This window comes from Carya illinoinensis, chromosome 2, assembly GCF_018687715.1.
Source record: "Carya illinoinensis cultivar Pawnee chromosome 2, C.illinoinensisPawnee_v1, whole genome shotgun sequence".
NCBI classification, from domain to species: Eukaryota; Viridiplantae; Streptophyta; class Magnoliopsida; order Fagales; family Juglandaceae; genus Carya; species Carya illinoinensis.
This window is the reverse complement of record NC_056753.1, coordinates 169,780-197,446: the sequence shown is the minus strand read 5'-3', so window position 1 is coordinate 197,446 and position 27,667 is coordinate 169,780. Positions and strand designations below refer to the sequence as shown.

The 27,667-nt window shown below is 35.9% G+C and overlaps 1 protein-coding gene and 1 pseudogene across 3 annotated transcripts; both read right to left on the bottom strand.

Moving 5' to 3' along the window:
* Positions 1-72: 72 nt before the first annotated feature.
* On the bottom strand, positions 73-26,378 carry LOC122301577 (annotated as a pseudogene).
* Positions 19,111-26,097, bottom strand: LOC122295755. Of its 3 annotated transcripts, XM_043104962.1 has the most exons (6): positions 24,590-26,097; positions 22,979-23,130; positions 22,601-22,690; positions 22,413-22,515; positions 22,242-22,331; positions 19,111-19,362 (listed from the first exon to the last, which is right to left on the bottom strand). In XM_043104962.1, the coding sequence occupies exons 2-6, from the start codon at positions 23,039-23,041 to the stop codon at positions 19,280-19,282; spliced, it is 429 nt and encodes a 142-aa protein (XP_042960896.1). In that variant the 5' UTR covers positions 23,042-23,130; positions 24,590-26,097; the 3' UTR covers positions 19,111-19,279. The 3 variants fall into 3 exon arrangements, with proteins under 3 accessions (XP_042960896.1, XP_042960907.1, XP_042960885.1); XM_043104973.1 differs by lacking the exon at positions 22,979-23,130; XM_043104951.1 differs by lacking the exon at positions 24,590-26,097 and having other exon boundaries at positions 22,979-23,630.
* Positions 26,379-27,667: the final 1,289 nt, after the last annotated feature.

The following is a 27,667-nucleotide window of genomic DNA, read 5'->3' as shown; positions in this document are numbered from 1 at the left end:
TGAGATATACCTGTCTCTGGTTCTTGACTATCTACCTCCAATCAGCCTATCATCTCCACTGCTCTTTGAAAATCACGACCAGCTGTTATCAGTTCTATAACTCCGATTGCCACTACTAAAAAACCCATCATCACTGTCAGAATTTTGACCACTACCCCAACCCCGTGAGCTTCTAAGACTTCTCCGATCCCTAGATCCACTAAGACTTCTCCGATCCCTAGATCCACGTTTGTTATTCCGATCCCTGCTAGAAAACCTGCCATAATAATCAAAATAGTCATTGTCAGAATTTTGACCACTGCCCCAACCCCGTGAGCTTCTAAGACCTTCTCTGATCCCTAGATCCACTAAGACTTCTCCAATCCCTAGATCCACGTCCGTTATTCTGATCCTTGCTAGAAAACCTGCCATAATAATCACTTGGAGGGCCATCATCTTGCAAGGCAGGCAACTGTCATTAAAATAGAAGAACAAACGAATTCACTTCTACGTTGGTAGTTTAATTCAAAGACTTGTACCCATAGAAAAACTTTAAATTAATCAAATCATAGCCAGCACATGCAACATATGTAGTCATGTAGAAGCAACTATAATACAAAAGGGAAAAATCTATATCGACCTTGGTAATCTTGGAAATAGCGTTTTCGGGTGGTGTTTGCCTATTCAGCAACTCGTTTGCAATCTCCTCTGGAAGATCAAAAATAGCTCCTTGGACTTGATATAAGAAACAACCATAACTTATAATAGAAAAATGGAATGCATTGATATAGAGTTACAAAAACACAATAAGCAGTGCATATTGTGTATGAGAAATAATATTTGCAGTCATAGAGAGTGCAAGCGCAGCGCCATCCTTTTGAAAAAAAGTGAGTAAATACGGGATCCACGTAAAAAAAATTAATTTTTTAATAGTCGGCCTCACTCTTTTTCAAATGGATTGCGTGGTACTTGCACACTCTACGACTGTATCTATGTTAGGGACCCTGGTCAAGTCCCTAGACAATAAGTCCTCCACGCCAATAGTGGTCTTGTGATGACCGAATTCTTGTTCCTCTCTTGCTTGGTTCTCGAGCAATGGTGGTCAAGATGACTACTTGGGTATGGTGTGGTTAGGTGTTTGGGCAAAGATGGGTATATGAAGTGATGGAAATGGGCAAGGGATTGTGGTGAGTTCAATGGTGATGGGCGCACGACACTAGAGTGGGCTAGGGTTGGTGCCACTTGGAAGATGAGGTTTAGGGTTTGGAAGATGTATGATGGATGGCTAGGATGAAGGTTTAGGGTTTTACTTGACTTGAGAAATTCTAGGAATAGAGTGATTTTAGGGATAGGGTGGTTTGAGGGATTGAGTGATTTGAGTGGATGGAGGATAGGATTTTAGGATGATTCCTAAGTGGTAGGAATCCTTGACGATTTGGTGGGCTAGTTTAATAAGTCAAATTGGACTTAAGAGATTTAAGAGATGAGAGATTTAAGGAATTGAAGATGATTGACAATTTCTTAAATTAAGGGATGAGGGATTTAAGGGATTGGAGATAATTGACAATTCCTTAAATTAAGGGATGAGGTGTATGGCCGGCTATAGAAGGAGGGCTTGGTCAATTAGGATTCCTAAATTATAGGAACCTTAATTGGCAAGATGAGTGGGCAGATTTGGCAATTCAAATTAGGCAAAGATTGCCAAAATTTGAATTCAATTCCCAAAGGAAGTGAATTTCGGCCAAGGCTAAAAAAATGGAGTAAACACTTTATGGAAAGTTGACAAACACAAGTGTTGGGAGATTTTATGGATTGGATGGATTGGAAGAGCAAAAACTATGAAGAACACTCAAGAACAAAAGAACAAACTTATGAACTTGAATGAACAAAAGCATAAACAATACAAATTCAATACTTGATTCACGAATTGCACAAGAATTGAGTAAACCTCATATATTGAAGAACTCAACTTGGATTCATGAATTGCACCAAGTTGCAAGAACAAGATAAATGAATCACACTTATTCACGAATTGCAAAGTGTGATAATCTTTTTGGGATTTACGAATTGCACCCAAAAATCCCAAGTGCAAGGCACCAGTTTGTGATCTCTCAAACAATAGTCTTCTCCCTAGGAGTTTGCCAAAAGATTCTAAAGCAAATGAAAGATGTCCTATTTATAAGCAAAACAAATTGAAAACTCCCAATAGGTCCCTTGAAAATAAATAACTAAATAAAATTAAATAAATAAAATAAATAACATGATAGTGGTCATGGACCAAGGCTAGCCGTGGCATGCATGGCCCAGTGGGTGCATGACGGTCTTTGGGTTGGTCCATGGTCAGGTGGTACAGCATGGCTTGCTAATGGTGAGCCATGGTGGTGCACGGAATGGTCTAGGCTGGTGGCCTAGGCGCTGAGTCTACAAGGCATGGGCTGGAGCCATGCGCTGGATGACATGCCCACCTAACCTGCTCTGCAAGGTACGGGCTGGAGCCATGCGCTGGATGGCATGCCTGGTGGGCATGCCACTGACCTGCTCTGCAAGGCACGGGCTAGAGCCGTGCACTGGATGGCATGCCTGGTGGGCATGCCACTAGCCTTGCTGAAGTATGGCTGGGTGGGCTGGAAGTGCAGCGCAAGGCCTTGCGGTGCATGGGTGCGTGCAAGGGCTGCGCCCACCATGGTGCGCATGGGCCTGCGCACTAGACTCTCATGGGCATGCGGAGCCAAGCTGCGCGCGCAAGCAAGCTCTCACTAGCCATGCTAGCCTGCATGCTGGGCGCCCCGTGTGTGCCACCGCGCGGACCAAGGCATGCATGCATGCTGGGCGTCTCGTGTGTGTCACCCCACGAGCCAAGGCATGCTTGTGGGCTAGCCAAGGTGTTGTCCTTACCTCCCAAGGGCAGTGTCAAGGCTTTTTCCAATGTGACTTTTCTAGGGGTTGTAACAATCTAACATTACTCATTCTATATACAAACCCTTTCATCAGCAATTAGATGTATTTTTCCAACTTCATCAGTAGTTACAGGGTAAATGTCAGAAAGAAGCCCGGTGACATATCTAGTAGGAAGGTATCCACTAGAATAAGGTGGATGTTGAGTCAATTGCAATGTAACCCATCCCTGCAATACAAGTAAGAGCATTAGCAATGGTTTCTTTATCTTCATATGTAAAATTACATGTTTTGAAGATTGATTTTGAATATGAAGAAAAATTCCTACATTGGATTATGTATTTTTTGATCAAATAATAATAAAATAATAAAGAGAGAGAAGAGAAAAAAGAAAAGAAAGAAAAAGAGAGAAAAGAGAAAGTTGGGAGGAGAGAGAAAAAACAATAAAATAATATTTGAAGAAGGAAAATGACATCTTCAAACATAAAGAACTACTATTCATAGTTATTTAAAATTATGAAGATAAATAAACCAATGTAGATGAAATTGTGGTAAGTTTCTTCAAATTTGACTTTAAAAATGAAGATGAATAAACCATTGCTAGTGCTCTTAGTATGAATAAATAATCATAGCCCAATACAAGGCTGCAAATAACACCACAAAGTCTTGAGAACAGCCAAAAAATCTTTTAGCACTACATATTTTAGCATATAAAATTCATGAATTTAGAATTTGCCATCTTTAGGCATCATGAAACTTCTGACATTGCAAGTAATGGCCCTGAGATTAGGGTTTAGGCATTCAAGGATTGAGCTTACTACACGTTTCAAATAATTTTGCTTTTTAATATGTTCCTTAATCAAGGATTTTTCTATCTAGGAAACTACGATTAAGGGGATTCAACCCTTCGATATCACACACCATACTTGGAATAGGTGGAGACTAGATCAAGCCAAAGGGCCATTGGCATCACAGGGATATCTTTATCATCAAGCAAATAGGAGTTTTTCTTTTGCATACATTCGGTTGAGTTGAAAATCATTTGAAAACAACTGAACAAACTGCATTTCAATACTCAAGTACGTACTGTCATTTCCCAAAGAAGAAACTGTTGATAAGGGAATGTGAGGGCTAGTAAGCTTTAAACCGAAAATCAAAGGATCATAATTCAACTGTTAATATTAATGAGACCTTTACAAAAAATAGAAGGATCATTATTTACCTGCCCATGATTTATAAGAGACCGGGATGAAGGAGGTTGGGAGAATCCACTCAATTGTGCTAGTGCAGCTGCAAGAGCACTTATTCCCTGTTCTTCAATCAATTTTTTGTGCAGTTGGCGTGAAAAACTCTATAGACTTGGCATGAACTCCAGTTAGAGTAGCAACCACTTGCTCAGCAGATGACTCCAGAACCTCTTCGATAGATGGTGGGCCAACAAACTCAAACTTGCATCCCACATCACGCTCAAGGGATCTCACTGTTCTCCTCTGGCTACTAGTAAACATGAGAATGGCAGTACATTCTTTTCCTGCACGTCCAGTACGACCAGAGCGATGCACGAAAGTCTCTGGATCATTGGGAAGTTCCTAGTGAATAACCTGGAGAAAGGGGTAAAGAGTGAAATAAGAGAATTCCAACACATTAGAAGAACAATCTAGAATCCTAATATTTGAGCAAAGTGTAAGGGTTGCAGATTTTTAATAAAAGCAAAGTCTTAAAACTTGTAGGTGCAACAAGCAATTAGACGCAGGAGTGAAGAGTCCCAATATGAGCGGAAGTCTGCTACAATTTCGTATCTTTTTTTTGTTTTGAAAACTTATTCTTATGATGCTAGATTTTATCTTAGGAAACACATGATACCAGGATCCACAAAGCTAATACATGAATTTTATTATCGATCATAAAGAATCTCCATTATCGATCATAAAGAAACTCCACAAACTTACTAGGTCAACATTTGGGATATCAAGGCCACGGGATACAACATCAGTGGCGACAAGCAATGTGAATTTCCCTTGTCGAAATCCATTTAATGTTCTTTCCCTCTGATGTTGAGATATATCTCCATGCAATGCTTCGGAAGCAATGCTATTTGTTAATGCCATTGAGACTTCATCGGCATCACGTTTAGTCTGCGTGAAAACAATGGTCTTCCCACCCTTTGCATATACCTGAAAAGTAAATTCACACTCAGTAAAATGGAAAAATAAAAAATAAAAAAGAAGAAGAAGAAGAAGAAGAAGAAGAAGAAGAAGAAGAAATCCCCTTAGGTTTTAAATTAAATTAGACGAGTCATCCACAGAGACTTTTTTTTATCAGTCAGCTGTCCACAAAGACATGACTAATGATGCAATGAAATTTGACAACATTATCTCCTGAAATATTAGAAAACTAGTACAAGAGATAATTATAAAAAAAGAAAAGTAGAAACAAGAGAGTCACTAGGAAAAAAAGTTCAATTTTTTTAAATAATGAATGTCAAATATTTTTTCATGCATATTAATTCACCTTGTGCCTTTAGAAAAGTAAATAAAATATTCTATTGATTGAGAGGTATACAGACGGTTAACATGATTATTAATAAATCACATAATAAGAGTAATGGAAATGTAGATTCAAATACATACAAAGTATGTAAAGACTAACAACTAATAAGACTTGAGAGAGATCTTCATCATTGTGGACTTGCCAAATGGTCAAGGCTTCACATAACAGTGGCTGTTATAGCATAAAGCTTTATCCCTTCAGCGAGCTTTTCATCTTGATCACCAACCTATGGAGGGGAAGAGAAATGGACAAAAATAAGATTTGAAACTTAGGGCTCATTTGGACATAGAGATGAGATATAGAATTCTCAAAATTTTTAATTCTTTTTTTCTTTTGATGACGGGGGAACCCCCACAGTAGAACCCTTAGGACTCACCCATGAAACCTAAACCCCTGGAGAGACTAGCACAACAATCCACTACCATGGCCTTCCACTTAAATCGCAGTTTGATGATTGATCCTCGGGGGAAATGAACTTGTGACATGGGGTCATGCACATAAGTCCACCCTTACCACTTGGGTTACCCACGGGTGGATCTCAAAGTTCTTAAAACTTCTCGCAATTTTATTCCTAAACATCACTCAAACACAAAACACTTTTCAAATTTAAATTTTAAACATTTTTATTTAATCATTATCCAAACACAAAAACCAATACAATTTTTACAAACTTCAAAATAAAAATAATATTAAAAAATAATATCTTAACTTTTTTATTCAACTTTTTCTTTCTTATTTCTCAATACTTAATAAAACATATTAACTCAAGCCATTTCCCTACTATTCACAGAATTGTAAGGGTTTGTTTGCGAATAGAGATGATTTCATCTCATTTCAAAATTTCTCATTTCATTTCATTCTCAAACATCACTCAAACACAAATATTTTTCAATTTCAAATATTCAACTTTTTCAAATACAAAAAATATATATACATATATTAAAAAATTATATTCTAAAAATATTTAAACTTTATAATATTTTTAAACTTTTTCTCTCTTCTTTATCTTAAAATCCCATAAAACATCTTAACTCAAATCAGTCCACTATTATTCACAGATTTCTCATCTCATCTCATTCTTCAAACATCCCATAAGTTACTCCGATCCAAGTGTTCAAACGAGCCCTTAATTTCCACTCTTGCTTAATACTGATGTTAAACATGGACATTATTTATTTACAACTCAAAGCATCATCAGAAGTATGTCATGTTTAACTATTACATGTTGAGAAATCTGGACCACTAGACAGAAGGCTGAACATGAAGATTTCTCAAATGCCATAAGCAAAAGCTTTAACCTTGCTACTAACTTTACCCATAAAAGAATCTTTTAGTGGAAGTAAAAAAAAAAAAAAAAATTCAAAAAAGTGATTATCTTATCATGAGGGAATGTCACAACTTGAAGCTTGCATCAAGCATTACAAGAAAGAAAAAACAAGTATCCAAATATCACAGTTCAAATCAAGCTGAAAAGCAGTTCACATTATTTTTTCTTATTTTATCGCTAAGCATCTGCAATATGATTAGGCGATAAGCATCTTGTGCTCACCCCTTGCGCTATTAGAAAGAACATGTCATGGACTATTATGAGTGATAAGGAAACCATACACAAGGTGTCCGTAACCAACATTGATAGTATACCTCTCAAAATGCATACTACAAGGAGATGCTGGAGATGCTTATATGCCTTATCCCATGAGATTATCTAATCACAAATGATGTGGAAACATGAAGGTTCTGAAATTCTTTGGAGAATAAAAAAGAAAGAAGTTGTACCAAATCAATTGTCAACGGGTCATTCAAATATTTCCGTGTCAATTTCTTTATCCAACCAGGCATTGTTGCAGAAAACAGCATGCTCTGACGCGCACGTGGAAGCTTTTCCAAAATTACTTCCACATCCTCCTCAAAGCCAACCGCAAGCATCCGATCAGCTTCATCAAGGACCAAATGTTGAACTTCCCCCAGTTTGAGGCTGTTACCTTTTATCAGGTCGATTATTCGACCAGGAGTCCCAACAACTACATCAACTCCACGGGAAAGTGCATTCTGCTGTGTAACATAAGAAACACCTCCATAAACACATACAGAATTTAAATAAGGTGCAGACTCTTTAATCTCTTTTTCCACTTGCTTTGCTAGCTCCCGTGTAGGTGCAAGAACCAAAACTCTAGGAAGTCAGACCAGACCGCCAGCAAAAATATAAAGAATTACATGACCACCAAATGGTCAAATTTCAAGAAGTAGCTTTTAACATATTTGATATTCCAAAAACCTCTGAGACCCTCTTTATTCATCATCTTCGTAAAGGCGTTTAATAATTGGGATCCCAAAGGCTAACGTCTTCCCAGTCCCAGTCTTTGCACGAGCAATGAGATCTTGACTTCCCAATGCTGGGACTAAAACAGCTCTCTATATGAATAAAGGGAAAAATTATTTTTTTTATAGGTAAGGGAAAAAACTATCATAGTGTATATGCAATCATAGACATAAATACACACATACACACAAACATGCGCGTGGGCACACACACACACAGTTATTATTTATGTAAAATAACAAAGATAGACATTAAGAATAACAAAGCAAACAAGATTTTTATCCTAAAATAGAACAGAAAGTAAAATTATAAAACTTTTTTTTTAGTGTAAAATTGCAAAACTTAGTTAGAAGACACTACAAGAAAATATGCTTTTTCCAGCGTTTTTTTAATTACTACAAAAAAATTCGCTGCAGATGGGTATTATATCTAGTGATTTTTACATCGCTCCAGATAAGCTTGCTATAATGGAAGGAAACGGAAACAAAATAAATTATACTTTTTATTGCAGCGATTATGTGGATAATAGCAGCAACTATCGGCGCTGCTAATTAAAATTTTTTGTTGTAGCGCCTAGGAACGTTGGAACAAGTGAGGTGCCAAACACATCACCATTTCCCTTTATTTCCCCCCAAGTCTTTTCCCCCCAAACAGTACCTTTAGTCCCAAATCATTCCCCCCATTCCCCCGACCCAGCTTCTTCGGCAAAATCCCCTGCATTTTCCTCCAACCTATTTCCTGCAAATCCCCTGCATTTTCCCACTGATTATCGGCACTTTGAAGCTAGGTTTCACAACGTACACACATGCACGTAGTTCTGTTCCTTTTCGGAGTCTTCATTTTCCCACCCCCTTCACCATCCGGTTGGTGTTTCTCGGCGGCTTTCCTGTACATTTCAAGCAACGAAGACCTTATTGTGAGTTTGGGTGTTCAAGTGGCTCTATATTCGGCTGGGAACTCACGGTGTTGGGTTCATTTTGGGGAATCGACCGGCGTTGTGTTTTCGGGGACAGATTTTGAGACCTGAAGGTATAATGTTTTCTTCTCCCCTTAAGTCGCATAAAAGCTCCCCATTCATGCATGTATTTATGTTGAAGTACCTTGCCTGATTGTTTCCACATTAATTAAATTTTTTTCACTGTCAATCCGATTCCTATCTTCTTCCTCTCGCACCAAGGGCTTCTGTTTGTTGTGTACGGGGTTGTCTAAGTTGTGGGTATGAGCATAATAGCAAATTTCGGACAGCCTTTCTTGGAAAAACAGAGGCTTTTGTGGGTAACATGCATGACCTTTTTCCGTAGCGATTTTCGATATATATGTTAACAATTGCTTGTGAACGCTGGAAAGTATGGACACAGCATGAATTTTTCCGTGTATTTATTGGAAATGTAACATTGCTTGATGTTAATTGCAGGATGAAAATGGAGGGTGAGGCACCCTCTTCATCCATATTTATTGTGGTTTTTATTTTTTTATTTCCTCTGTTTTATATATTGGGAACAATATTATTGATAATTTTGTAGTTTTTTGAGAAGAATAAAATGGGAAAATTGAATGGGATAGGAGTGTGAGATCCCTAAGACAATAGTAGTTCCCAGAAGGTCTATGGTCTGCCACTATATCCTTTTAAAAATCTTATTTATCTAATATATTCATCAGTACTTATATATGTAACTTTTAGATAGTGAGCATTGGCACCGATATCCAACATACCCTAGTTAAAGAGCATTGACATCCGGTTTTGAACATTATGAAAATCTCTAAATTTTAAGAAATCAATTTAACTTGTTGACAACAACTACATCTCCATCCCATTCCTTATTTCCATGGAAAATTTTGGGGATGTGAACAGTATGCATGCCTTATATGCAGGGTATTATTGACAAATAATTACTAATTAAATTTATGTTTTCTTTCATTAATTTAAATTTTTGATAGGACGACCGTGACGTAGTATTTCGATATTAATATATTAGCATATAGTACAACAAATGAGTACTCCCAAGTATATTAATAATAGCAATAAAATATTATATGCCATGACATCTCCCTGAATGTTACCTACTAATTTTTTATAAACTTCAAAAAGAAATATATAGAAATTCTACGTATGTGGGTTGTAGCTTTATATTGTGCTCCACCACCACATGGTGGCTGGCGGCCTGTACATAGTTATATATATAATTGGTGTTAATTGTCAAGTAATATTGAACTTGATTGTCACATCACATATATATTAGTTAATTAGCAGCAGTACTCAGTCTGTTTGTTTTCTTCCCTATTTTTTAAGATTTTAGTACTTTAATTTGATCATTACAGTCCTCAGCTAGCTCAATAAATTTCATATCATAACAGTATAAGCCATGCAGTGAATTTGCTTCGTTTTACTTATCTTTTTAAGCAAGAACATGATGCTGTGGCCATGCATGGTTTAGGATGTATACAGCTCGTTGGTTAGTGTGTTTGAAAAAGGAAATAGTTGAGAATCATGTTTAAGAGGTTTTATGAAAAGTTTTGAGATGTTGTTTTTATTGGATTTTGTTAAAATTTTGAGAACTGTTTAAATAAAAACTTGATCAGATATGATTTGTATTAGGGATGGTGAAAAATGGGTAGATTGTGAAAAATAGGAAGGGGCATGCAATCGGAGGTGGATGGCTTCCCTGGTTGGGCATGGCTTTAATAGCGCATCCTACCCGCTTATTGGAGGCGGCCTAGACAATTTACATGAGAAGTTGTAAGTGTTTTCTCAAATCGGGTTTGAGTCATAACCTAGACTCTTAAGTCCATTAGAGAATTTATTGGTTATTACTTGCTAATACTAATTAATTCTCTAAGGTGAATCCGACCTTTGGATTCGCTTCCTGGAAGTGGTGAATATATTTTCAGTATAAGAGGTGAATGAGAATCTCAAATTACTCGAGAATGAGAAATTCTCGATTTTTCTAATTATTCTAAGGAATTTTAATTGTATTATTAACTGTTTTTTTTTTTTACCTTGGAGTATAGGAGATATGACTTAAGCCTTACTTGAGTCGTTAGTACATATGGGTAGAGATGAGAAATTTTTGAAATATATTTTTTAAAGTTTATTTTGTTTTCGCTAAAGTTTTTTTTTTTTGTAAACTCTAGCTATATGATTAAATGAAAGTTTTTAAGAGAAATATAAATATTTTTCAAAGTAGAACATTTTAAAATGTTAAAATTGAAATTGTGAAGTATAAAATGCCAAAAATATTATTATGTAAACTATATACATATGTTTGGGCAAGTGGATGCTTCTGCTTGCTCGGTACATTTCCTTCCGACAAGCAACACCTACAGACCTATAAAGATGCAATCCCATGATACTTTCTTACCATCATTATCTAACACATAAGATAATGCCCATAATAAATTCCATTGAGCAGCTAGCAATAAGTTAGATAGCCTGATCCCCTACTGCTTGGCATGTAGGGGACCTTGATACTACTTCATAATTTAAACATAACAGAAAAATATAAATACTACTTATATGTATTGGGCATGGGCAGATTTCTACACAAAGTTTTTCACAATTATCCAAGATGTTATAGATTTTCTTGGATAATTACACATTAACAAACTGTTTAATGTTGGTTAATTCTAGCTACCACATTTCCATTTGATGGATTTTACATTTAGTTGCAAAAAATTACTTTATCATATCATACTTATATGTATTGGGCATGGGTTTTCTAAACATGCACATAGGACTGGGATTGGTATAAAACTTTTCTACTATATGCATGAAAAGGCAGGCAAACAGTAAAGCATGGAATGTAGAATTTTTCCAATCCCAGTCCATTTGGTGGGGAGTCTCTGATTTAGAATGGGGTAATGTTGTTGTACTTAAAAGGTCGGGGGAATTGGTATTTTTTTCCCCTAGCTGAATCTGTAAACTGAATTCAGTATAGTTGGCCTGGGAAGTGGTATTAATGTTGTTGTACTTAAAGGGGATTAGGCAATTGTTGGCCTGTGATCTCCTTATTCTTAATTCAGTATAGTCGGTGGGGGGTCCATGGTGACTTGCAATTCGATATCAAAGGCATTCTTAGAGAGAGAGAGAGGGAGAATATTAATGAAAAGACAGGCATTAAATAAGGCATGAATTGCTGTCATTTTCCAATCTTAGACATAATCTATGTTTGCCCAAAACATAGATGCAGTAAAGGCATTCATTAAAGGGGTATGTGAAATCTGTATATGCTTTTATATGCAAGTTTGAAATGCATTTAATTAGATCTTAAATGCAAAGTAGTTAATGATGTTTTATTCAGCATTAGTGATTATAGATATATATATTATATGCAGATAAGTAGACAAATGTGTAGATCCCTAAGAAAACATTCCGGTAATGCTTAAAGTGGGTGCTACCATTTTGAAGTGCATATTCCTTAATATGCAGAGGCTGAAGTTTCTAAAATGTTGATGTAAATGACAGAAATTATTTTGTTCACACCAGCTGGAAAAAGATGTTTGCACCACACTGCTTGAAGGGGTCCGTAACCTTTGTATAGTCGCATGGGTGCAGCTGTGCTATAGATGTTCCAGCCAACAAGGTGTTGAAGCTCCACTGGTCCATTTCCATGAGCACCTCCTGACCTGTTGGCCTTTTAATTGGTGTTTATTGAGAGCACGATATGGAGATAATTTTGATTGTATTTTGTGTTGGAGACATGCTGCTCTGATTTTATAGTACATTAAATTCCCTTCCATTAATGCACCAAGCCAATGTATTGATTACTAATAGATCAATCAAACAGTGTTGTATTGGATGATTGATTTTATATTATATTGAAAATGGTATGGTTGTTAAATGGGCAGTATAGTGGATAAATGGAATGTTTGTTTAGAATTTCGGTTATATCTGTTGTGGTCTGAGTTGGAATTGTATTAGGTACTCAAACAAAGATGTAACATTTACGTGCTGGATAAGAACCAAAAAAGGCTATTATCGGCGTTGGTTTAATCGCTGGGACTAAAAATAAAATAGTTGAAAACTTATTCCCAGTGATAAATACAACGCTGGAAATAATTTCAGGGTTACGTATCAGATCTAAATGCAGCGCTTAGTACCGCTGCTTAAAGGAAAAACAATTGTTTTGAATTATTTCCAGCGCCCAAAAACGCTGGAAATAAAGGTTCCAACCACTGCAACTGGTGACATATTTGCAGCGCCATATTAATACGCTGCCTATTAATATTTGTTGCAGCGGTATGCAATGCTGTAAATAAAATTATTTGCAACGTATTAGTAAAACGCTGCAAATAATGTTGTTATATATCCAACGCCTTATAATGCGTTGAAAATTGTAGCTTATTGGCAGCGATTTTTTATAATTTTGCGACAAATAATTACGCTACAAATGTTTTTCGCAGCGACTTCTTGAAAACATTGGAACATTAATGGTAGCGATTTTTTAATTATCTGCAGCGTTAACTTTCACTGGAAATATTTCAATATTTTCAGCGATTTTCACCTTTCGCTATATGAAGTTAAAAATAAGTAGACAATTGTGACTAACACCGAGCACAAAAAAGTTTGCTGAGAAAATTTATTTCCAGCGATTATGTGGGGTTTTTGCGACTATTTTTGGTGCTGTAAAAGGTGTACTTTCTTGTAGTGAGAGGAAAACTGAAAAATTTGGAATCTAGGAAATGAAATAAGAAGAGGCAGGTTGACATTTAAAGCCAACTTATTTTTATTGGTGAAGCCAACTTTAGCATTCACAAAATATTATATACCATTGAAAAGCATAGAGAATGCATTCATCAGTTCATATTTATTCCAGATCATAGGTGTGCTTTACATAATGGTAGCATTACACAAAAGTAAATTTTTGGAGCAACTAATTGGACTGTGCTAAAAGGGTTTGAATACAAATCAAATTAATAAACTGCACACCAAAATATTATTAAGTAAAACGCTATTGCTTTAGCAGCATCAGGGTTGCTAATATGACAGTTGATCGTATGTACTATAAGAAGCAATACTAACTCCACTGAAGTTGACAACAATGGAACTTATTCTAATACCTAACAAAGCCATATTAAGCCATCAATGAAGTGACCTAATGGTTCTTAGGTTAGACTTGACTTAGGTAGGTTTGGATGGCGAGATGAGAATGTTTAGTCTTAGATAAAATTTTAAAATATTATTTTTTAATATTATTATTGTTTTTGGATTTGAAAATGTTGAATTGGGATTTGAAAAAGTTAAATTTTTTATTATATTTTGTGTGAGAATTTGAAAAAGTTGTAAGGATGAGATGAGATGAGAATTTTGTATCTCATCCCACTTGCCAAACCTACCCTTAAACTATTTGCCATATCTAAAGTAGCTACTGGCAAAGAGGGAATCATCAATTCTTCAATACAATCACTTGTCCTTTTCGGCTAGGGAAGTATGATAGGTCCTAGTCGAAGAAAGCACGCATAAAGGAACAATCGAATGCATTGAATCAGAACATTACACGATAACCTCCACTGAGGGAAGGAGAATAACCACAGTTCAGAGTAAATAAACAACACACCAAAACGGTTACATATCTTATAGAAATAAACACATACACACACATGCGTGCACTTGCACTTAGGAAGTTAAAGGGCGGATTTGGGGTATGGGATGAGATACAAAATTCTCATCTAATTTTATTTTATCTCATTCAATCTTATTCCCAAACATAATTTAAATACCAAATTTTCAAACTAATGATAAAAGTAAAAGCTAATAACACTTAGCATGCACATGGCATGCAATACACGTTATAACTGCTCTATCCATGCATAACTGCTATTCCCCTTATCTTTTGACATTAACTACCCATGACACTCTTGGCTCCTGAACTCCCGCAACTTTATAATTCATTCATCATGTTACTCTCATGCACTTATCTCCCATATCTTGGGTTGGGTTTATACTTAACATGGCCTAAATTCTATCTGGTAACTTTGATTAAAAACACTCTTTGCAACTTGCCTACTTATTTCTCATCCTTGTTCCCACTTCCCATTAAGGTAGCTCACCATATAGAGAGGCTAGAGAATGAATTTTATGGGGAGGAATGGATGATGAGTTTAATTTCCATCTGGTGAAATGGTCCATGGTATGCTATCCAATCTCAAAGGAGGTTTGGAAATTTGGAATCTCTTGGTTTTTAATAGCGCTTTATTGGGAAAGTGGTTATGTATATAGATACCCATTAGAAAGGTGGGTTGTATGGAGGACCATAATTGACTCAATTTTTGGTGAGGATTTGGGTGGATGGAGCACAAATGAGGTGAGTGGACCATATGGGATAGAGATTGAAAACACATAAGAAGAGGGTGGGGGACTTTCTCTATTTACATTCAATTTGAGGTGGGGAATGGGTTTTGAATCAAGTCTTGGCATGACCTATGGTGTGGTAACAAGTCCATACAGGAAGTATATCCCGGAAACTTTGGAACTGCGAGGTCGCAAAAAGCCTTAGTTTCAAATCTCCTAGAGCTGTCCAATGGCTTTCCTTAATGGAAGGTCACTTTTTTCAAAGCCGTACAAGATTGGAAAATTGAAGCACTCACTAAGTACTGCAATCTTGTCTACTCCACTAGAGTGAGGGTGGGCAAGGCATATAGGATCATCTGGAATCCATTGAACAAAGGGAAGTTTTATGTTTGCGCTTTCTACAAGTCTCTCATACAAAACATAAAAGAGTATTTAAAGACTAAGGCTCCCCTAAAAGCAGCTTGCTTTGTATGGATGGCTTCCATGGGGAAGATTCTCCCCCTCAATAATCTATGAAGATGAACAATTATCATAATGGACTGGTGTTGCATATGCAAAAAGAATGGGGAGATTGTAAAACAATTACTTCTTCATTGTGAGGTTGCCAAGCCTTGATGGAATGAATTAATTGTTAGAATGGGGTCAGCTTGGGTGCCAAGAAGGGTAGTTGATTTCCTAGCAAATCAGATAGGCTTACATGGTAATTCGCAAATCTCAACAATATGGAAGATGGTCACCATTAGTCTATAGTGGCGTCTTTAAAGGAAGAGGAATGAAAGAAGCATTGAAGAGAGGTCAATTAATGAACTTAAAATTTTCTTTTTGAACACTTTACTCCATTGGTTGATCATAATATATTTCAATGGGCTGAATGTTCATTAGTTCCTTGTATTCTAGTATCAATTAATCTATCCATCCCCTGGTTTTTAAAGCGCACGCCGCACTCCTGACGTGGCAACATCACGGTTTAACTCAATTTTGCATCGGGTGGGACGAAATTCAAATCGCACTCCTCTCAGACCTCACTCTTCCCTCTCACGATCCTCCCTCTTCCCTCTCACGACGCCCTCAGACCAAAACACCGTTTCCCTCTCACGTCCGTCCTCCTCCCTCTCACTCGACTCTCCTTCTTCTTCTCTCTCACCCCTTCTTTCGCCGGAAAGACCCTTTGCCCTCACTCCATCACTCCGGCACACGGGAAAGGAAACTTATCCGAAGGGTCACCATTTCCGTACGGCACAGCATCGACCTGACCCTCTGCCCGCACTCCGTCGCTCTGGCCCGACCCACTGTTTATTATCTTGCAAGGGTAAGATCAATAAATAAAAATGCAACAAATATTTCTAGGTTTTTATATTTATTTTTCTAGGTTTATATTTTTCTCTTTTCGTTTCATCTCTCCATTTCTAGCATATCTGATATTTTGTGTTTATGGATGTGGGATTTGATCCTCTGTTTGATCTGCTGTTTGATCTATTTTTTGTTGGCTATTTTGGGTTGTTGATGTTGTATGTAGCAACAAATTTGTTGGTTGTTGATAACATCTGAAATGAGGGACATGCTGGGATTGATTGGAAGGGGAAAACATGGATAAAACAGACCCGAGCTTGATTCAGTACTATAGTATTCAGCGAGGGTGTATGTATTAATTCATAAATTTGGTTGTGATGGAGAGGGAAATCATGGGTATTATTGTGAATGGGTTTGAGGGAAAGGTTACTTGTAGCCACTAATTTTTTTTGAGTACCAATTTTCTCAAGAGTAATGTTTTCAGAGCTATCTAAAGTTTACCACTCAGAAAGCCCTCTCAACGTGGTAATGTTAAGACTAGAATCTTAAGTTATAAAAACCACTTTTTGTTTTTGTTGTTTTTAGTAAATCTGGTGGTAGCGCATGAAGACAGTTATTTGAATAGAAAAATGGAAATGACCAAATAGCATTTTTCTTACCTTAATGGTCCTAATATTGCGTTGGAGTTGGTGAAAAAATCCTTGTAGAGACATTATAGTCTTAAGATGATCTCATTGCAGTACTATAGTGTTAGTGAGGGTGTATTAATTCATAAATTTGGTTGGGATGGAGAGGGAAATCATGGGCATGGATTGTGAATGGGTTTGAGTGAAAGGTTCTTTGTAGCCACTAATTTTGTTTTGAGTACCAATCAAGGTTTTTATCAAGAGTAGTGTTATCAGAGCTATCTAACGTCATTTAATGTAAAAGGACATCCATGTATATAGATGGAAAAAGTAAAAAACATGCATATATAGAGCTTTATTTTGGGGAAAAGAATAAAGAATTTAGACTTATACCTGGATAAAAAGATCCTTATGAACATTCCTCATAAACATGAATGGAAAATGATATGTTTAATGAAACTTTTTCACAAAACTTGAATATTTCTTCATTTTAATGGGAAAAAAGGATTACAAGGGGCTTTCTATTTTTATTTTGTTTTAAATACGTAGATAATTGTGCTTAACTTAACTCAACATGTTTATAAATAATTTTGCTTTATTGCCTGTTAGCATTTTAACTTTTTACTTGGTTTGTTGAAAAAATAATGTCAAACTTATGCGAACAATAAATGAAAACAGATTTTTTCTTCCCATACCCCTAGTCAGGTAGCAAATTGTTATTTACTTGCTTCATGATCTCTATATGATGCTTCGTGGTTTAAATGAAGGTTTATATTCTCTTTTGTATTATGCTCCTACGTTGTAATAATTCTGAAAATTTGTATGTGCACGTAATAATTCAGTTTTGCACTTAAAGTAGTCATTGCATTCGATATAGCTTTATATATTCTGGGGATCATTTGTCAATCATCATGTAGATCAACTATGGCATCGAGTCAATCATCATCCTTTGTAATTAATGATCTTGAAATTGACTCACTGAATTGTTGGTGTGGTTTAAAATCGCCATTAAAGATTTTCCACACCCACAAAAATCCTGGAAGGAAATTTTATACTTGTCCAAATTACTACACAGTAATTAACCTCCCCCTTTTTTGGATTGCTTTTGAAATTAATGTACAAAAATGAGTCAATTTACCTAAGCTTTCATATTCTTGAATTGTCTACAAGAAGAACCAAGATGTCAATTCTTCATTTGGGAAGATATATTTCAATCAGTAGTACGTGAGAATGTAAACAACAGAAGAGAGAATGAATCGCGGAAGAGGGAGGATGCATTATTGTTGCGTGAATATGAAGTTCAAAAAGAAAAGGACAAGCTAGTAGAGAGAGAGCATATGCTTAACAAGCAAGAGGGCGAACTGGGAAGAAGGATAGTAGAGAATAGGATTGGTCGTATTTTGTTGTGTGTACTTTGGATTGTCTTGCTTGTAATAGGTTGGTTCTAAATGTAGATATATTATGTTAGTTTTAGATGTAAATAACTTTATCTTATCCTAACATGTATAATTATGACGACGGATTGGCTGTATTTTAATTTTTCATTTCTGGAAGTAAGGTTGGCAAGATTTTTGTTGTATTTTACCGCCTTGCCAAGATTATGGTTGTAAATATAATCTGACTTTGTAAGGACTACCTTTTCAATTTCTAGTAGACAAGCCTATTTAAGCATTTCTTTCTCTTGCAAAAGCATATTCACTTTCCTGTCTATTTTATTTTTTGTATACTGCCGCTTCCTATAAAGCATGTTCTACACCACTTAACAATTCACATGTACTTTAATTTTGAGCCTTGCCTTTTTTGGATTACAGGTTGCCATCGAGCATGTTCTACAAACCCATTTGGGGCACGTACAAATTTAGCATTAGTTGATATGTCAAAACCTATTACAATCTTCCATATTTTCCCAAAATATACATCAACTCATATATAAGATTTCATTAAAATTTTGCCATGGTTTTTTGGACAACCTAGTTCTTAAAATTGTCACCTATGGTTTATATGCAATATTAATGGAGAGTAACATCCATATGCAAGGAAGTAATTTGTAACTCATGACCATTCACAATAAACGCTACCTGCTGCCCAACACTACAAATTCATATACAAATTGGAAAATAGCAGTAATTTGTAACTCATGACCATTCACAAGAAACACAACCTGCTGCCCAACACTACACTTCATAGCCAAATTGGAAAATAGAATTTATCCACTTCATATACAACCATGAATTTACAAATATATTATCCACCTCATATACAAATTCCTTTACAAAAGTTGTACATCTTTCAACTTGTTATATACAATAATCAACTCCTATGCCATAGCATCTAAAAAATAAGCCAAAATATTGTACGTATTCCACGGAGTTGAGTGGGATCAAAAAGCACTTTGAGGGATATCTCAAGAGTACCTGCAAGATATTAAATGCAAATATCAGCCCAGAGTTATCATTCCTACACATATATGATAAACTTTTCAAAATCTGAACATTCATATCAAATTAATTCAAAAGCAAAAAATAGTTTCAGAAGCCAAGCTTCTAAATCCCAATAGCCAAAATATATGTTTCACTTGTATGTTATATTTCACTCCGTATGGGTCGGATGCCGAGATAACAGAAAATGCTCTCCCCACATTTCAATAGTAGTAGGCCAAGATGATGATGATCATTCTCTACCCCCATACAAAACTGCATGTGCACAATAGTGAGGAACTGCGATTATAGATATACGCTATTTGACGAATTAAAATAGACATTAGCAAAGAAAATTTAGTGATATCAGTGTATTGCAAAAGAATTTTTTTTTAACAACAAGTAGTGTATTGTAGAAAATTAAAACTCATGACCCGACAAATATGTGTACAAATATTCTCCCACTTACCATAGTTGACAATGATGCTATGCCCAAGTGTCTATCTTTCTTCCACCACAGTCCACAAAATGCTCATATCTCCAAAATACACCAAGGCATTCCAATGCTGCCAAGTTTTATGAGGCAAGCTTGGCGTAGACTAAACATATGCAAAATTTATAAATTACTATAATATACAAATTAAAAGTTTATTTTGCTGGAAAATCTATAAATGCGAGAAGGTGAAAATAATCTCACACCTGATCATTGGTTGTAGGCGTTACTTGTATTAGATTACTACACTGGGTTGGGATAACAACCTCGTCAATGGCCACACCAACTTGTGATTCGTCGTCAAATATTTTCCGCTTTATCTAAATTGGAAAATAGAAAATAACATCTATTATGAACATATGTATGCAATTTAATAACCTCAGAACTGATGAACAAAAATGAAATATCTGTTTCTTCTTTCTCTTCCCTGCAGCCTTCTCGACCATCGGAACCTTTCTTCGCGTTTGCGGCCTCCCTTTCCCCTGAACAACTTGTGGACTTAATATTTTCTTACCCCTTTCTGCATCCACATTCTCTTTCACCTTTGTTGAACATGACTCAGCTCTACTCCAACCAACTTCAGCTCAAACTCATCCAAGAAATGAAAGAAAGCATTCACATGCTCATCGTTCCTAGATACACATGCCACAAATCTTATACATCTTTTAACAATCATCATAGCTACTCTTAACCAGTGTGTATCTTCTCTTTGTATCTTTCCTCCATCTATCCAACACATATTTTTCTAGCAAAGAATGAAAGTACTTCATCTAACATACATACTTTAAATGCATGCCTGCAAATAATACCTCTCATCTCAAACAGGGCACAAGTGCATTTAACTTCAAATTTGTCTTCATTCAAGTAAACTATGTACTTCATAATTTTGGACTGTCCATCAGGGGTGAAAATTTCTTCAAAGACATCATAGGTAGAAATGCTACCTACTCTGTTGACAAGTGAAGGGTTACATAAAAGCATCCCCCAAACCTTTGCTTGGACTTCTTTAAATTTTGCATTCATGTACAATGACTGAAACTGCCTCTCAATTTTGAATGGGAAAACACATGGGATTGTTTGGTTACAGGACTGGAAATCAGCTGTCGTCTCCGTCTCCACCTTCTTCCTCAAGGCATTGTCGAATTGATCGACAAATTCTTTTAATGTCGTACCGGAAGGCACAAATCCGTCGAAGAAGGCGTTCATGCTTTCCAACTGTTGGGTAGTGCTCATACCAGCCCAGAATACACTTTTCAGGAAAATTGGTACCCAAAATGACCTCTCGGTGTACAACCCCTGCAACCATGCATTATCAATAAGATCATACTTATGCATTAACTGCTCCCACTTCTCCTCAAATTCTTCGCAGCTCTGTATATCGTAGACTACATTCTGAATGGCAGTCTTCAACCCGTTGTATTCTGAGTGGGATCCCAATTTTTCTGGCAATTTCTGCATTATATGCCAGAGACAATATCTATGCCTTGTGTTCGGAAATACAATGTCAATCGCATTTTTCATTGCCCTGTCTTGGTCTGTTATTATGGCTTAGGGTGCCCGTCCATTCATATATTCTAACCATGCTTCAAATAACCACACGAAAGTACTTGTATCTTTGCTAGAAATTAAGCCTACCCCTAAGAGTATGGACTGGTCATGGTGGTTGACACCAACAAAGGGAGCAAATGACATTCCATACCTATTTGTGAGGTACGTCGTATCAAACGTGATCACATCTTCAAAATATTCATATGCCGCTCAACTTCTTGCGTTGGCCCAAAAGACATTCCTAACTCTAAATTTATCGTCCACATCCATGACAGAGACAAAGCCATCATTCATTTTCCTCATTCTCTTAAAATATTCATTCAGTGCTTTCCCACCTCCTTTACCCATTCTTAGATGTCTAGCTTTGTCAATGAAATTTCTACAATCTTTCTCTTGGAAATCCAAATTCTCATAGCCCCCACTTCAGTCACAAGTGCATGGAAATTTTTATGCATCCAAATACCTGCTCTATCATTCAAGTCGAGCATCCTCTGATTGTATTCATCCAGATTTTTATGAGATCTAAAAAATCTGGATTTTTTTGGACTAACAGTACTATGATTGTAAACAAGGTCTACACTGGTCAACACCCATTCCCCATTCACAAGGCGAGCATTTACCTTCGCCTTACAATCTGTTTTTGTCGTTGGTCGTGGCTTCGATAAATTATTATGGCTAGGATAGTACTTGCCATCGCATGCACAGGCAATCGTGACATACTTAGCATTCCCATCAAGATATCTCTTCGTCCTTCTTATAATAACCCCAAAACCCTCTTGTTTGGCAAATCATTTGTAATAAACCAAAACCTCTTTATCAGTACCAAATTTCATACCAACTTTTGGAAGCTCAATCTTATTATCATCATCTGAAACTTCAAACATCCCCTCCGCATTTGGCGATACATTTTTGTAGAGTGAAGTTTCTGAAAAGGAAGAATGAGTGGTTAGGACACATAGTAATTTTTTATATACAATGGATGGGGTGGATATTGTTAAAAGTGTACCTCCAACATCATTTTCACTTTCAACACTAAATGGCATAGATGATGAACCACTTGCGCAAATTGGTACGGGCATACTTGGTCCACATGGTGACATTGCTGAGTGCTGTATTTTAATTATTGTGTTACACATTATCCAAAATACGGAGGTACGTCGAAAAATAACATAACAATTGACTCAAAATAACTACCTGGGTTGTATCTTCACCTTGTCTCAACTCCTCCAAATTAGTCGAAGGAGGGTATGGCATGGTTGGCCCAAAGGGTGGCATTGCCAGATGCTGCAATTACCCACTGTGTTAGAATAACTCAAACCCAAGCACGTAAAAAAAAAATTAAACAAATATTCATATGAAAAAAAAAAAGTCAATATAGATAATTTATTTACTTGGCTACCCCAAGTATACGGATATTGAGTTGGATATGTATTTAGATTCATCATATATGGCGTTGTATTTGGATTTAGTGTATCATGATATCCCTATAATATACAAATAAACCATGGATTCATTAAAGGCTCAATATCTAACACATTGAGCATTTTCAAATAACCAATGTGTGTATCATACATGGGTGGGTGAAGTCGATGTAGAAGGCCTGGGTGGCATCAAATCTTTCTCTTCGCCCATCATGCTATTTAAGGAACCATTTGGGACAGTATATTTTGCATTTAAATTTAGTGGCTAGCTTATCTACTTAAAATCAACAGCAATAACTCACCCTGCAGACACATAACAGTTCTGTCAATTTCAAACAACACCAACAAATGATCTCCAAAAAATATTAACCACTAAACAAACGCAATGGCTACTTTAAGTGCAAAACTAGATTTTCTAATAACCCAGCTACACAAAATGGATTGTGCATACAATTTCGACTTCACAAAATTCACATATACTGTTTCATAAATGTAGTTATCTAATTTAGTAAAGAATTCTGAATGTGGTCTCCAAGGTTAGTGATCTCTAGAGCAGGGAATCTTGATTTCAATGGAAACAGAGGGGGCCTTCATTTAAAACAAGACGCAGCAACAATCATCATGTGATAAAGGTTGTGATCAATGATTTAAAAGGCTACAACTGCTCAAAACAATAAGAAAATACCATGCAATGATGCAAAAGGCTAGACCTGTTAAAAAAAAAAAAATCCAAATCTCATGATTTCATTTCTCATTTATCAATGAGGCCAACCTATATCATACTTTTATTAGCATTTATATATATATATATATATATAAATATATGCATCATACCAAAAGAACTATCCATGAGAATAAATTAGATTGCTCTTGTCCACTAGTTGTACTCAATATTCATATTCTTTGCTTCAAATGCATTAAGTAAAACATTGTGATGATCAGTTAGAAGCTCAAAAATATTCCTACCTCAAACTAATTAAAAGCAACGCATATATTTCTTTACCATTGATCAATCAGACAAGCACAAATGAATGCCCCTAACGTTGCAGCCTTGCAGGTGCAGGGATGTCAAAGATAGCATTTTTATTTTTTACTTGCAACAAGGTCAATACCAGCTGCCTTTAGGGGAAAGAAAAAGCATTGATTTGAATGATTGGAATGCTGGGACAAACTTGTTACTCTAGGAAAAATAGAGGTGAAAAAAAATTCATGTTTGTTAATTTGTTGCCGAAGACACCACGGCTTCCAGTTTTAGGAGTTCTTTCCTTAAGCTTTCGTATCCGGGTATGGCTTGCCTCCAGTTACTTTTTTAACAAGATATGTCCTGTTAAAATTCAAATGCCAACAATGAATGTAACTTCAACCTTTGTGTTGATCAGTCAAAAGTTTTAGCTTTTGTGTGATAGTAATTAATGTAAAAGCAGTCAAATATTTCTTTTTTCCCTAAATTTTTGACTCTTACATCCATCTCTCCCAGTGTTTCTTTTTCTCGTAAACTTGGTTTGTACGTGCAACGATGATAACAACTATGAACTCATCCAAGAAGAAGCAGCGTAGCTACCAGTGGGAAGGATTATATCCAAGCAAAAAGTTGAGACTTGCTGGGTTATCAAATCAAAAGCAAACAACTTGAATACTCTCAAGCAACAATACTGTAAATCGCAGACCCATAAACGAAAAAAATATAGAAATGACAAAATGCTAGAAATGCAGAGCTGAAACCATAACAGAAAATTAAAAGCCCTAGCCCTTACTTTCTTACCCTTGCAATACGACAGTCGGTGGGTATGGGAAGCTAGGATACCACCGGAGGATTGTGCGGCGAAAATAAATGGAGAAGCTTTTCAATATCGTACGGAAATAAACGCGCCGAGAGAGAAAGCCAGCCGGAGTGATGAAGCCAAACGGGCCGGAGTGATGAAGTCAAACGGGGTGAACTGATGCACCCACACGGGGCAGGGAGAAGGTCAGGCCGGCGAAGGAAACTAGTTGGGGCCGTGGGGCAAAGAACGCAGGGAAGCTTTCTTGCGTCAGAAGTGAAGAAGAACGCGGGCGGGGGGGGGGGGGGGGGAATTGAAATGATGCAGATGGACCAAAACACCGACGTTTTAAAAAAAGAAATGTCACGTTGGCTGGAGTGCGGTGGTTGCATGAACAGTGGGTGGTTGTGTAGTATAACTCTTCTAGTATTCTAGTCAATCATGCCTAGGTGTGGCTATTGTATATATCCTATGTACCTGAGTTATGCCTATTTCTCATCAACAAAACTCTTATTCACTGATACAAAAGGCCCTTTCAAGTGGCTTGTCAAAGTAAGATAAGAAAAAGCTTGATAAGCACAGCAAGAGACTTCAAGAAAAATAGGTAAGCACAACAAAAAACCTAAGCTAGGTTGGGAAAAGCCTTCATAGTTTCTTGAGTAGTTCCCGTTTCTAGTGTTTTAGGTGGTGGAGTATTCTTAGCATATTTTACTACTGTTCATTATTTTATAATTACTTTTTACCTACTTTTTACTATTTTGTACTACTATTCACTATTATTCAATATTTTATCATTACTTTTTCACTACTTTTTCCTTACTATTCACAAGATATCTGAGATCACCTCAATACCTAAATGCAACCTAATCACCTTTCAATGGTTCCCTTAATTATGTGCGAGTCTAGTTCACTTTCACAAAATATCTTATCCCATCTCATTTAATCATTACAATATTTTCAAATTTCCATACAAAATAAAATAAACAATTCAATTTTTTTAAATTTCAATTATAAAATTAATTTGTGTTTATTGCTAGGCAATAATATTATAAGAATATATTTTAATAATATTTTATTTAATTTTTAACTTTAATTTCAACTCATTTCTTTTTTAAAAATAATCTCATCTTTAAAAATAAACGACGCCTAAATTTCCTACAACCCTATCAATTGGTAAAGCTAGAAACTCTTCCACGGGCCCCTTTCCTCTGCAGACCATGATGGAAGTTAGATACTGTACCAGCAGCCAAACTCTGCGTAAATAAAAGGCAAAAAAAATAAAAAATGATAGCAGCCCACCTCACAACTGAATTGACAATCGTCTATAATTTTTTTTTTTCATTTTCTTTCTTTAAATTCCTAAATTTTGTTTGATGAAAAGTTATTTTCGTTCAAACAATTCCAGGAAAAAAAGGGAGAGAGGGAGAGAGAGGATAATACTTGAATGGGGAAAAGGTGAGTAATCCCATGGATCTCGAGGGTATCGACGAGACTCTGAGGCAAACCCTATTTGGAAATGGTGACTTCTTCCTCACCCGCAGAGGTAGCAGAACATGGTTCCACCTCGGAGTCATAATAGTCATCCAGAGAGTCTTCTGGGGAACCACCACTGAGGCCTTTGAATGCTTCTTCACTTAGGACCGAAGAATTGGGGGTCGCAATCGCAGACGGAACCAAACCAAGGCTCTGCTGCTTGAAGCCACTCCTAAGTGTACCGCCGGATTCGAAAGAGAAGGGCTTTTGGCCCGTGTTGTAGGCTTTCGGAACATTAATGAGATGAGACTTGTCCGATTAGGGTAACGAAAGCAGAGGCGTTGTTGTTAATGTTATCGTCCTTCCACAGAGCTCGAGTGTTGGAGTTCTGTAAATGGACGAAGCGCTTAAGAGCATTAGTATTGATTTTTTTATATGTATTTTTAAAATTATAATTTTTAAAGATTAATTTTATATATAAAGAAAAATTCATATTAAATTATGTATTTTTGAACTAAATAATAATAAAATATTATTTTTTTTAATTTTTTTTTTAAATTATTATTTTTATATATTTTACAATTAACAAAATATGGTCAAAAATATAAATTTCATATATCTAAATATTATCAATTTTATATATCAAAATGATTTTTTTTATCAATAAATATTAATATATACTAAAAAAAGCATTTTGTATCATTAACTTAATATAAACTTAATATATCAAAATCATATTAATACAAATTTCACAAAATTGATTTTGATGGGTAGGAGAGAGAAAAAATAATAAAATAATATTTGAAAAGTGAATTATAGTTCTTCAAACTTGAATAAATACTATTTATAGTTATGTAAATTTTGAAGATATATAATTTAATATAGATCAATTTAAAAAAATATTATGTAAATATAAAGATGAATATGAATATAAATAAGCTATTGTCAATGCTTTTAAGAAAGAAGCCATCTTTAAAAGCAAAACTGTTGTATTTAGTGACAAGACTATGCTTGCTAAAAGTACTTAAATAATATAAACATATAAATGCGAAACGGTAGAAATATTGACAGAGGGTAGACGGAGGCGTGGAGGCTTTTCAAAGAGCGAATGGGGTGCGGAACCAAGACAAAGAAGAAGAGAGGGAGATAAGGCCACAACCCTTAAGGAAAATGTATGGCCTTTCAAACCTCCACCTCGGTTGGTACTTGCCACACTAGTAAACTTCTATGGAATTGGGACTCTAACTCTAGTTGCGACCTGTGGAAGCCGTCTCGACCCATTGTTTTTCTCCTTTGCTTTGAAGCATCAAAAATATATTTCTATATAAAAAATCGTACTCATCCTCTCTATACCGTATATTACATATAATTTATACCGTATACTACATGTAATTTTTTTTACTTTTTTAATTTTTTTTATTTATCAAATATATAATATATAGATGATGAATAAAATACTTTTTTAATTTAATAAAAATTAAATATCGTATGTGATATAGAAATAACGAGTAAAAATACTCTTTCCATACAAAAATTGACACATTACAAGTATCCTCTCATAGATTCTCACTGTTGTAGAAGCTTTCTTCCTATCAATGCACAAGATT